Here is a 12,046-nt window from a genome sequence, read left to right as displayed (position 1 = left end):
TTAAAAATAATGTTTACCGAACTTCCTGTGTCGATTAAAGTCCGGCGGATGGTGTAGTTTGCGATCACCGCCTTGATGATCAGCGCATCATCATGAGGGATTTCGACCCCCTCCAAGTCCTTAGGTCCGAAGCTTATCTCGGGTCCCTCTGCTTTTTCCTTGCTGCATCCTACAGCGTAGATGGTTAGCTACCGTGCGTGGCCCTTCCGAGCTCGGTTGGAATCTCCCCCGGTCGGGCCACCCGAGATCATCCCAATCTCTCCACGGGAAGCGTTCCTGCTGTTCTCCTCTTCTCGTGCTGAATGTCTGTTCTGATCGGCTGAGGCTTGGGCAGGGCTTCTTTCTCGGGGACAATGCTCCCGCGGCTCCTGAGCCCGTAAACCCTCGACTTTTCGATCAATTCGGGGCTCAGGATGTCGGTCCAGCGTGGGCGATCGGCGTCTATACTCCTTGGGCGCGGGCCAATGTACATTAGGGTCGCCTCGGCACTCCCACGTGTTGTGCGTCCCTGATTGATGGAACTTACAGAACATCGGGGTCCACTTTTTGCCCTTCTTGAGTTGGGCGACCTCCATATGGACTGCATGTGTCCTTGGCTCGGGATACGGTTGCAACCCCGTGGCCTTGGGACCGGTCGGAGGCTGGTGGTTGCTTGGTCTCCTCCGATCGGGCGCCTGTTGAGGGTCGGTTAGCCCCTCTTTCCTTCGGGCTGCTTGTGTCTCTTCCACATTGATGTATTCCGTGGCCTTCCTTTGAAGATGAGCTAAATCCTTCGGAGGCCTACGAATGAGGGATCGGAAAAACTCACCTTCCACGAGCCCTTAAGTGAAAGCGTTTACCAGTACTTCCGATGAAACTACTGGTATGTCCATCGTCATCTGGTTAAATCGCTGGATGTACGCCCTGAGCGCTTCTCGAGGACCTTGCTTTAGTGAAAACAAGTTGACGCTTGTTTTCTGATGCCGACGGCTACTTGCTAAGTGGTGCAGGAAAGGGCCCGGAAATCCTTGAAGCTACGTATGGAGCCGGTCGGTAACCTGGTGAACCACCGTTGAGCCGGTCCTGAAAGTGTTGTCAAGAATACCCTGCACTTCACTCCATTGGTGTACTGGTGGAGAGTGGCCGCGTTGTTGAACTTGGCCAAGTGATCATCTGGATCGGTGCTCCCATTGTATTCCCCAATTGCCAATGGGGTGTAATGGCGAGGTAAGGGATCTTCCATGATACCTCGCGAGAACTGCCCGTTGATCCGCTCGGGCGAATCCTCGTCTCACGGCGCTTTTCCCTTCCTTGCATCCCTCTCAGGCGCCTCATCTGACGAGGAACCTCGGTCTCGTCGGGCTCCGCCCTCCTCTGAGGGTGTCCTAAACAACGCTCGGTGAAAAGGAATTGGTGCGTTTGGCGCTGGCCCAGTCGTCTCTGATCTTTTGCCTCTGACTGGCTGGATTATAGGTTCAGCCATGCGCCCAGGATCTCCAGGCTGGCAGGATCTTGAGATGGCTGGCTCTTGTGCTGGCCGATTGGCTAACATTCGCTGCTGCTGCTGTTCCATTGCTTTTGCTATTCCGGCTTGGATTAACCTTTCCAACTCTTCTGTCGTCAGCGTTACGGTCGTTGATCGTCCGACGTCTTCCATCCTCTGCTTCTGGGTTCAAGTTGATTTCCCACAGACGACGCCAATTTGATCTTGCCCCGAAGCTAAGTGAACGGCTGCCGGGAAATACCGCTGATGTGGATCTCCGTGTGCGGTGGAAACGCCTCGCTCCTGCAATCACAAGTCGTTAGTGCCAAGCCGGGAAAGAGTTCTCGGCGATAGCCCTCCGACGCTCAAGTCACACAACGGCAAGAAGAGAAATGAAGAAGTGAATGGTGGTGCTCAGAGACGTATCTGCGCGTACCTCCGCGGGTGACTACTCCTCTTCTTATATAGAGCTTCGATGGGTTGACTACACACTTCCCAGGCGGACGTGACTTCCTAAGCTTTCCTCAATAGCTAACATCGGGAAAGGATCCCTGACACCTTACCTTAACGGGGCGGACACATTTATGCCAAGGCGACACAATCTTCTTACGTACGATTTCCTGTCCATTCGCGCCGTCAGCCGACGACATCGACTCCCAAAAGGATGTTAAGACATATTTCCCTTCTTAAATGTCAGCCGTTAATCTGCTGTCACTTCCTTGGGTCTATCCGGCCAGTTCACTCTTTGGTCTTCGACGGGTATCTCTATTCTGATCGGCATGAGTATCTCTTTCCCCGGCCCACCTTAGATTCGGCCCGCCTTCTTTGAATTCTTTAGGCTGATCAGGTTGCGGGCTCGGCCTCACCGCCACAAACTCCTCCTGCCGCTCGGCCAATGGGGACTTTGGTCCGGCTAGTCTCTTAGCCGACGCGCCTTTGACTTTGACGACCATCCGAACGTTGAACCTCCTCGGTGGTAGGCCCCCCTATGTCATCACCGGATCAGATATAATCAGGAGAGGTAGACAAATATATATAAACTAATTTTATGTTAATCCGAGGTTATTTGGTCCATCATCAGATTTTGAACAAAATCGATTGGTGTATGACATTTGAGGACATGAATATAATCACGAGAGATAGTAAAATACATATGAACTACTTTCATGTCAATTCGAAGCCATTTGATCCATCAACTAATTTTATCTAAAATTATTTTTTTAAAAAAAGTTCGCAAATCAGTCGACTGATTTATTCAAAATTTTAACGTTTTTGACACAGAGCGAGATTGATTCGATTGATCTAAAAAATTAATCAACTGATAAGAATGAAATGAGAAATAAAGATGGACAGGATCCTTTGGACCTGTACCCCTTGGTCCATTCCTGGACCAGAGGTAGCTCATAGGTGGGATCCCTTGGATCTCATTTGTATAACAGATGGGGTTCAAAGGATTCCACTAATAAATCGAGTGATTTATCATTTGAACTATACTTTATCGTTTAGAGAATCCGTGCTCAAATAGATATATGAGTTAATAATTTTAAAACTATTATATATGATTTAATAATTTCAGTTCAGTAAAAAAAAATAAAATTAAACTCCATGTTTTTTAAAAAAATATGATGCTTTTTAAATGAATTTTTTAAACATTAATTATTTTATATGAATTATATTTGTAATTTTATTTCCTTTTTTTGTTAACAAAAGTGTATTATTTCCCTTTTGGGCAAATATATTGAGTGATGGCATTATGGATTCGGTCCGGCTCAATGGAGTCAGGCAATGTTCCAACCGGATCGGATTGGTTAGACCGCCCTCTCAGTGCCCACTGCTAATCGAATATTCGAATTGTAGGGTTTGACGAGAGAAGCGTCCGTGTTCAAGGACGTTTCCGTCCGTTACGCGCCAAATTCCGGCGCGAAATTTTTTGTTCCGTTCTATTAATCAACCCAATCCAAATCATCCCTCCGCTCTCTCTCTCTCTCTCTCTCTCTCTCTACGTTCCCGCTGCGCTGCGCTGCGCTGCGATCTGGCGATCGATAATGCACAGCTAGGAGTCCGTCTTCACCTCTTCCACTCTTCCTATCAGGCAAAAGGGGCGCTTCCGCCCAGGTTAGACTCCCTTTTCTTCCTCCCGGTATCAGGGTTTTCTTGAGGTTTATCTACACGTAGAGTTTGCATTTCTGTTTGATATATAGTCGAAATACATTTACCGTGTTTGCGATGTTTAATCACCATGGGACTTCCCATTTATTTATTTTTTATAAAAATTCCATGATTCGGAAAACTCAGTTGGCAGTTGTTCTACCGCTCTATTTGCTCTAAGCCAAAGTTTTTCCCCCCCCCCCCCTTTTGAATGACAACTGATTTGGAGGAAAATCTAGTTGCTCGTTTCTTAATGTTTGCGTTATTCTAATTTGGACTCAGAAAATTGCAATTTTTTCCCCTGTTTGCATATCAAATACATAGAACATATGTCATAACGTTAACTATGTTCTCTGCTTGTTCTGTTAGCTATGTTCTCTGAGGGATGAATCCTATATTTTCGATTAAACAGGAATAATCTTGGTAAGAACCAAGTGGACCTGGGGAGTTGAAGAAGAAATTGATCTTTTTTGCCCAGGCGTTTTAATTGCAACTTACAAAGATTCACTTGTGTCCCTTCAACGATGAGGGACTCAGAGTCTAGACATCACAATGTGCAGCCCACAAGACGATCTTCCAGACTCAAATTATTGCGTGAAGTATATGAGTCGGATGTTAGAAGAGAGGATGGATCTACAGATATTCAGCAACACGTTAACAAGGCTGGTCCTGGTCTTACTAAGCGGATAAAAATCGAGATGGTGGAAAAAGAAGATGAAACATTTTCATGCAAATCAGGCGAACAAGACAAATCTTATCCTCATGGTACCTTTGATGATCAAATTGACATTCCTTTGAAGGATCTGCGCAAAAGGTGCAGAAATAAGACACAGAAGTTCCCAAAAGCTGTTTCTCCTCTAGAAGTTGTCCATGATGATTACTCAAATAATGATCAATCTGTAGAACAAGAAGAGCCTGATCTCGAGGAACCTATTATTAAGTTGAAGCAAAGACATTTAAAAGGATCTATGGCACACAATAAGCGAAGAAAATCTGCATCAGTGTCTTTGGATCCTTTGGTTTCGACCTCTTTATCATATCAACTCGCAGATATCAAACAAGGTTTTTTACTTGCTGTAAAAGATGACACGGTAAACAAAGTGAAAGATTCAGAGGACACCATACATCAAGACTTGAAAACAACCGGAGGTGAATCTCCTGAAACCCTAACACCATACTTGATAATTTAATTTTTATTTTTTACCTTTAGATACTGAAACTCAAAATCACTGTCAACCCAGATGACAAATTCTATGCATGGCAATGTTAACTAGTTCCTTTTTGAAGAAAAAAATTCTGTCCAATTTTAGATAGTGTTTCTCAAGACAATTTTGGGGTATTGCAGGGACACACTTCTGGAAAAATGGTTCACCCATTGTTTTAAAGGAAGATCCTGTTGGCGCTGAATCTCATAGTAAAACTGAAGATTATCATTCTGTCTCTGCTACCTCAACAATTGGTTCGTTTCAGAAAGACTATCAATTAGCTTCTGTTGTCCAGCAGTCTCCAAACTCAATACTCAGAAACACTAGTAATAGCAAATGCCTGACAGTTAGTTTCCCTGAAAGTCATGGTGTTCCTGTGGAATCTTTTGAACTTCCACGGGATATACCTAATGATGATGTTTCTGAAAAGAAACAGCTTCCTCCCATGCCTAGTAAATCTCGATTATATCAAGCCGGTGGAGAATCCACAGACGATAGTGAACCTGAAAACAGTATGAGCATTCATGATATTGACAAAGAACATATTAGTTCATTGCCAAACCAGAATGATATTCCATTAGTTTCAGAAGACATGAGAGTTTCTCCTGATTGTTGCAATGAGGAGGCCATCTCTGCTCCAGTGGAGACTCATCTTGCTAACAGGAGTGAAAATGAGAATCAAAGGACGTCCTTGCTGGATGAAATTACTCATGGGATTCAAGTGGAAGAGAATAATTCTCCTAGTAAGTCAACGTATATTCAGGTGAAAGATGTGACCAACAATCATAACCTAGGATGCAAAGAAGTATATGGATTGGCAGAAATATTTTTGCGTGGGGAAGAAAATCCATGCTGTGATTTAATTAATGATGCATCAACTGCAAATTTACTGCAACCTGTACCCTTCTCACAGACGTGTTCCATTGCAGTGAAAAAGTTATGTAGTGCGGTTGAAAGTTTGACTAAGGCGGAATCTTTCTGTGAAGTGGAAAACAGTTTGAAAGAGCAAGCAGAGAAAAGAACTGATTTCTCTTCGCAAGTTTCTAGTTTAACTATTTCAGATGGATTGGCCAAATTTAATGTACAATCTCTTGCAGCAGCTCCTCTGTCTGTCAATCCAAGCAGTGTTCTGCAATACACCAATAATAATTCAGTGAAGAATACAGACAACATAAATTATGCAGTTCGGGAAAAGTTTGTTGCAACTTCAAATCAAGAAACTATGAGTTCAATATCTCTTGTGGATGAAACAAGGAATGAACAACCGGAATGTGCTGAAGAGATGTTCGAAGACCATAGTCCAATAAAGTTGTTATCATATAGGAAGGTTTGGTTATTTCTTTTTGCATTTGAATTTTTCTCACCATCTAAATAATAGAAGCTTACATTTTATCCTTTGCTGTGTAGCAGACACTTTCTCCAACCTCTCAGGAAAAGCTTTGTCAAGTTTTGAGTCAATTAACTGGTAGGTATTATTTTGGCGTGTGTTTGAGTTTGTTTCCTTGTTCTCATTTTCGCTGACCACTGTTCATTTGGATGACAGATTCACCAGAAAAACGTAAGAGGCTGTCATTAGACAAATGGGCCAATGTGATGAAACCCTCATGCATTCCAAGTAAGAAGGAAGCTCAATTGCTTATGGACCATGATCATACATATAAGAAGCATTGGGATTGTTCAAATGGCACTCCAATTGGGAAAAGAACTCTCAAGTTCCAGGAAATTTCTGGAAAGATGCCTTCTTGCATGATGCATTCGACATCCGACATGCATATGGAGAAGGTTATTGAATTTTCACAGCAGCAGATGCATGACATAGAGAGAATTGCTACACAGCTCTTGAAGAAATTGAATACCATGAAGACCATTGTCGAAACAAATGTCACTTTGCAAGCACAATCTTCCCTAGATGAATCATTTACTTCTGAAGAGGTACAGTCATTTCATCTGCATTCCATTTATAAGAAACAATCTGTTTTTACAATTTCGCAACATTTACACTGCCTGAGCATGTTTGGCAATTATTAACGCAAGGGAAGGCAATGAAACAGTAGGATAAGCTACTAGGATAGCAAAGTAGAAGGGAGAGGATGGGAGTCCCTGTAAATTGGAGAAAGAAAAAGGAAGAATAAACCTAACTTAAAAAAACAAGGCCTAGACGCAAACTTCATTTCTTCACTGGAATTCTCCCATCTTTATCTATTGTGGTCAACTCTTTTTTTCCTACCATAATTTCTTGATGTAGGACTAGCAAAAATGAAGAACTTGAACGTTATGTCGAAACATTCTTCTGGATCCAGGTTGTTTTCAACTTTAAAGAAACTACTAACTTTTATTCACTTAGGATCATAGTTATCCTTTCATTCTTCCATGAGGTGCTTATGTCTGATCCAGCTTACCTTTCTTGTTTCATGGTATTAACTTGTTCCATAATTGTTTTACCAACCTACTGCAAGCTCTTTTCCCTGCCAATGTTATACAGTTAACACTATGGCTTGATCTGATAATACTGTTCATCTGTAAATTTGACAGATAAAGGTAGCTGCTGAAGATGTTTCTGAACTCGAAAGGACCACTAAGAAATGGTTATCTATAATAAAAAAGGACTGCATTCGTTTCTGTAAAATAATGTAAAACTTCAAATTTTTTCTCTTCTCATAACAACAAATCCAAAACACCTCAAACTTGATACATGATACCATTTTGTGTTAACTGCAGAGATCGACAGAAAACAAATCAACTGTTACTGCCAACGGCACTCAGAAAAGGAGGAGAATAACATTTGCTGATGAGGTTGGCGGCAAGCTCTGCCATGTCAAAGTTTTCAAACAGCAACCACCATCGCCATCCACAGCACCTGAAAGCGAGCACGAGATGGCTGGTTAGTATCAAAATGAAAGCCCCAAACGGCAATAGACTAGAAAAAACACTCAATCCCGGAATTCTTTGCACAAAAGACCTCTATATTTGACAAATTCTGTTTGACAGATATTCATACCATGCTCGATGAGCTCGAGTTGCTTTCAGATTGTTGTAATTTGATAAGTTGTTTGTAATAAAATTTATGAGTATATTTTTGGCAGCATGTTGATTCTGAAATCCGATAAGTAATTACTGGCTTCCATTAGTGTCACCGATCATCATCGGATTCACTAGAATTAAAAGGGATAATAATTTCTTTCTTGTGCTTATCCACCTGTTTACAGTGAACAGTTCAGCAACCCTGTCTTCAAATTTTGTCCCTAACTTCTTAACTTGTGCAATTATAATAAATAAGCAGGAGATGTTCTTGACCTGTACTCATAAATGCAATGCTCATTAACTTGGTGAAGACATTGGAGTGGCCAAAAGATAAAGCCAAAGGGTGATAGTTCCTTTGAGGAAGAGGACACACAAAATAGCTTCGGGCTTTGCTCCAAGGGCTCAAGTTCAAACACATATTGTTTGGTACATCCTGCTAAAGTCACATTAACCTCTCACAAATGAGAAACACTTACTATGACAACCATGCCATGGCTCATCTTTTTGTTTGTCTCTTTCTCTGAGTCTTGTAGTTTTCCAAGGTTTTGGAAGATCTGGGAGATCAATTGGTCCCTCGCTGATTTCACTGTGGGAGGTGTGCTCGTATTTGGCCTCTCTTTGCATGATTAATCTAATCTATGCTTCTGCACTGTTGACTTTTCGTATGTGACATTAATATTTTGGCAGTGATTGCAGAGGTACGGAGACCGTCACGAGAGGGGGGTTTTGTTGTGGTTTTGGATGCACTCCATTTCTCCTCATCTGGGGCGAAGGATTCTGAACTGTGCTTCTTCGGCTCCTGTGAATGATGAAGGAACCTTTTAGCTTTAGGCGTTATTAATTTTGATTTGCCATTTGACATGCTGCAAAAAAATGTCTTCAATAATTCTGTGTCTCGAGTGAAGGTGGATGAACAAAATCATTCATGACGTGACGCCCAAAGCCAAGTGTCTCTCCGTTTTGTTCGGTTTTCAACAGAAAGGACACAGTTGTGGCATGAGAGAAAAGGAAGAGAGCCTGAACAATGGGTTCAATTTTCATTTTGTTCAATCCGTTCAGGGTTGGCAGGGGTTAGGACGAGGGTAATTATTTTTGCCATCATTTTATTTCGGATTCGACTCGATTCAGAGTTCGGAAAAATTTAAAATTTTTAGTTCGGATTCAACTCTATTCGGGACTCGGAAGATTTAAAATTTTTAGCTCGAAAGATTTAAATATCTTCGTGAGCTATTTAAACTATTGCTCAAATAAAAATTCAGAAAGATCGAAATTTATTTATTTAATATATAATTATATTATATTAATAAAATATTAAAATTCATGAGCGGTTCACGAATTATCAAATTAAATAATTTTAATTCGAGTTTGGCTAAAAAAAAATTCGAACATACTCGAATTAGACTTAAATTCGATAAATACAAATATAAATCAAATATTTATCAAACCCGACTCAAAAACTTAAGAATCAACTTAGATTTATTTACACCCATAATCCACACCATACACCTCACACCTCGGGGTTATGGATAACGGCTAGTACCACCTTTGATGTGATTCATTGATATTGATTAATTAATTAACCTCCAAGTAAGTACAGCTCCAATGGATAACAAATCTGAGAAAAAACTACGTCTCGTATTGTCATGCAAATTTAACACAGTGCAACGACGGGCGATTTGACTCGTCACCCACCATAACCCAACCCAAATAAAGACACCTGGGAATATATGTTCTCTCACACGTCCAATTCTTTGCCATATTTGTGCTGCTGCACGCTCTTTTTTTTTTTATGGCTCCCGAGATTCTTAAATACAATTAATAAATAATAATAATAATAATAATAATAAATTTGATGATCACGTATATTTGGCATTTTTTTTCTTTTAAGAAAAAACGTAAAAAGAAAAAGCAAATCTTTTGCGCATCTCTAAGCTCTTTGGCCCTTCCTGGTTGGCCCCATCCGGACCCCTCCTCCCAAAATATACCTTACGAGTCTGAAATTTCAATATAATTCTTCAATTGAGCACCGGCGGTGAAAGATTGAATCTCAGCGGAATCGGACGGTCGAGACCTCTTCGCAGGATACCCGTTCTGGAGATTTAAGTAAGGTTTTGCTCTGATTTATACGCGCAAGTAAACGCCAAAGCTTTCCTTCGTTCTCCTATTTTATAAAACCCTTCTCCAGCGGAAAGGGTGGGCAGCGGAGAATCGACGCGTGACCATGATGATGCTTCTCCTGCCGCACAGAGAAGAGGAGGAAGAGGGAGGCGCGGCCGGGCGGCGGCGGTTCCCTATCAATGACAACGCCGATCTTCTCGCGGAGGTGCTCGGCCGCCTCGACGGCCGCTCGCTGGCGGTGGCCGGGTGCGTCTGCCGCCTCTGGAGCGCCGTCGGCCGCAGGGAGGCCGTGTGGGAGGCCGTCTGCCACCGCCACGTGGCCGTCGGCCGAGCGGGGGCGGCGGGCGGGACGCGCTCCGTCGTGGCCGCCCTCGGCGGGTACCGGCGCCTGTACCGGCTCTGCATCGGGCCGGCGCTGGACCGGCTCGCCGGCGTCCGGAGGCAGGGTCCGGCAGTGTCGTCGTCGTCGTCGGCAGCGCGCCACGTGTCCCTCTCCCTCGCGCTCTCGCTCTTCTCCATCGACTGCTACGAGCGGCTCGGCGGCGTGGGCGGGAGGCAGCAGCAGCCCCCGGCGTCGCTGCTGTTCCTGTGCAAGCCGGTCGACGTGTCTTGATCTAGGCCTCTCGGTTTCAACACCGGAGCTCTGTCCGCCGTTGGATCGGTCGAACCATTATTTATTGCAAGGGGAAAAAGAAAATAATTCGATAAAATCTACTTAGTATTTCTAAATCCTGATTCTATGCCTATCTTCTCCATGTCTCTCATTGGTTGAACATTTGTTTTTTCTATATAATTTTGTTGGTAGAACATATACAAATTTTGATATCCTGGCAGATCTCTGTCACAGGTCCTTCAACACCAGCAATTAAAAGGGAATTATAAATTAATTAATTATGATCGATAGTGAACTCACTGTGCTGCCTCAAAATTGTTTATTCCAACTAACTTGGCTGGGTTTGGTATTTGATATATGTGGTGGCCGTGGAACATGACAAACATTATCGGGTTCTGATATATATCCGTGGAACATGGACTGGCCGATAGAAAGACAAGTTAATGTCCTGGAAGCGACCGCGACTCTAGCCGGGTTGCATTTCGGCAACAAATTTGGTTCGTGCTGACTCGAAGAATTTAGGGCCAAAGCTTGGGAAAACCGCAAGCAGGCATGCTCCATAACTTACAAGGCTGGGAAGCATAATTCAACTATTAGTCTTGGTATCAAGCAACTAGCAATGTCAAGCGGCTCAGTGCAACCCTAAGATTGTTAGGTTTTCTCGGTAGAATCATGCGCCGCATGAGTTGTTGGGTCGCTTCCTACCAGTCCAAGTTGGACCTTGTTGGCCGGTACGAGGCCGAGTTTGTCCAATTGAGATTGGTTCTTTCTGCTTGCTTTCTTCTATAGAAATGTAAGCCATTGAATGAATTTAGGATAATATGAGCATATATAAGATTTATAGTAAATAATTCATTTTATTAAATTTAGATAATTATTTTTTAATACGTACTATATTAATTATCATAAAATTTTTATTATTGGGTGCGATCATATTAGCATCAATATACCGAATCTCATCAGAACTTCAAAGTTAAACGTGCTTGGGTAAGAACAGTACTAGGATGGGTGACCTCCTGGGAAGTCCTCGTGTTGCATTTATTTTTAATTAAATTTGCCACCAATAAAATTTTCATTATCTTTAATTTTTATTATTTTCTTCACTTTCTTTTATTTTTATTATTATATTTATAGAAGAAAAGAATGAGTGAAAAAAGAGAGATTGAAAAAAAAATTTATTTTATTTTTAGAATAGATATTTCATTTCTTAAATTTAGAGAATCACTATTTATCAAATCTAAATTTAGGGAACAGATAGGGTAGCTGATGTAAAGATTTTTTAGCTACCCTATCCAAAATATAAAATAAAATTTTTGGATAAGATAGCTGATGTGAATGCTCTAACAACTATAAGTTGACTTCCGGATTGATCAGGATGTCAATATTAGGTTAGGATGAAGTTGGAAATGAGTAATTGTAGTTGAAGAGCCAACTTATGGTTGGATATACTTGAATGGAAAAGAGGTGAAAAGGAAAGGA

The 12,046-nt window shown here is 42.1% G+C and overlaps 2 protein-coding genes and 1 pseudogene across 2 annotated transcripts; all 3 read left to right on the top strand.

Annotated features, from left to right (window-relative positions):
- Positions 1-4,030: 4,030 nt before the first annotated feature.
- LOC121977716 lies at positions 4,031-7,766 on the top strand. The gene is made up of 6 exons (XM_042530160.1): positions 4,031-4,759; positions 4,956-6,142; positions 6,226-6,280; positions 6,359-6,747; positions 7,348-7,445; positions 7,534-7,766. The coding sequence occupies exons 1-6, from the start codon at positions 4,135-4,137 to the stop codon at positions 7,592-7,594; spliced, it is 2,415 nt and encodes an 804-aa protein (XP_042386094.1). The 5' UTR covers positions 4,031-4,134; the 3' UTR covers positions 7,595-7,766.
- Positions 7,767-10,007: 2,241 nt separating this feature from the next.
- Positions 10,008-10,742, top strand: LOC121977715 (F-box protein SNE-like). Its single transcript, XM_042530159.1, has one exon. The coding sequence runs from the start codon at positions 10,058-10,060 to the stop codon at positions 10,565-10,567; it is 510 nt and encodes a 169-aa protein (XP_042386093.1). The 5' UTR covers positions 10,008-10,057; the 3' UTR covers positions 10,568-10,742.
- A 747-nt stretch (positions 10,743-11,489) lies between these two features.
- LOC121978788 lies at positions 11,490-11,608 on the top strand (annotated as a pseudogene).
- The last annotated feature ends 438 nt before the right edge of the window (positions 11,609-12,046 follow it).

Source organism: Zingiber officinale, chromosome 4B (assembly GCF_018446385.1).
Source record: "Zingiber officinale cultivar Zhangliang chromosome 4B, Zo_v1.1, whole genome shotgun sequence".
Taxonomy (NCBI): domain Eukaryota; kingdom Viridiplantae; phylum Streptophyta; class Magnoliopsida; order Zingiberales; family Zingiberaceae; genus Zingiber; species Zingiber officinale.
Note: the sequence above shows the minus strand (reverse complement) of the source record. Positions and strands in the feature narration are given on the sequence as shown.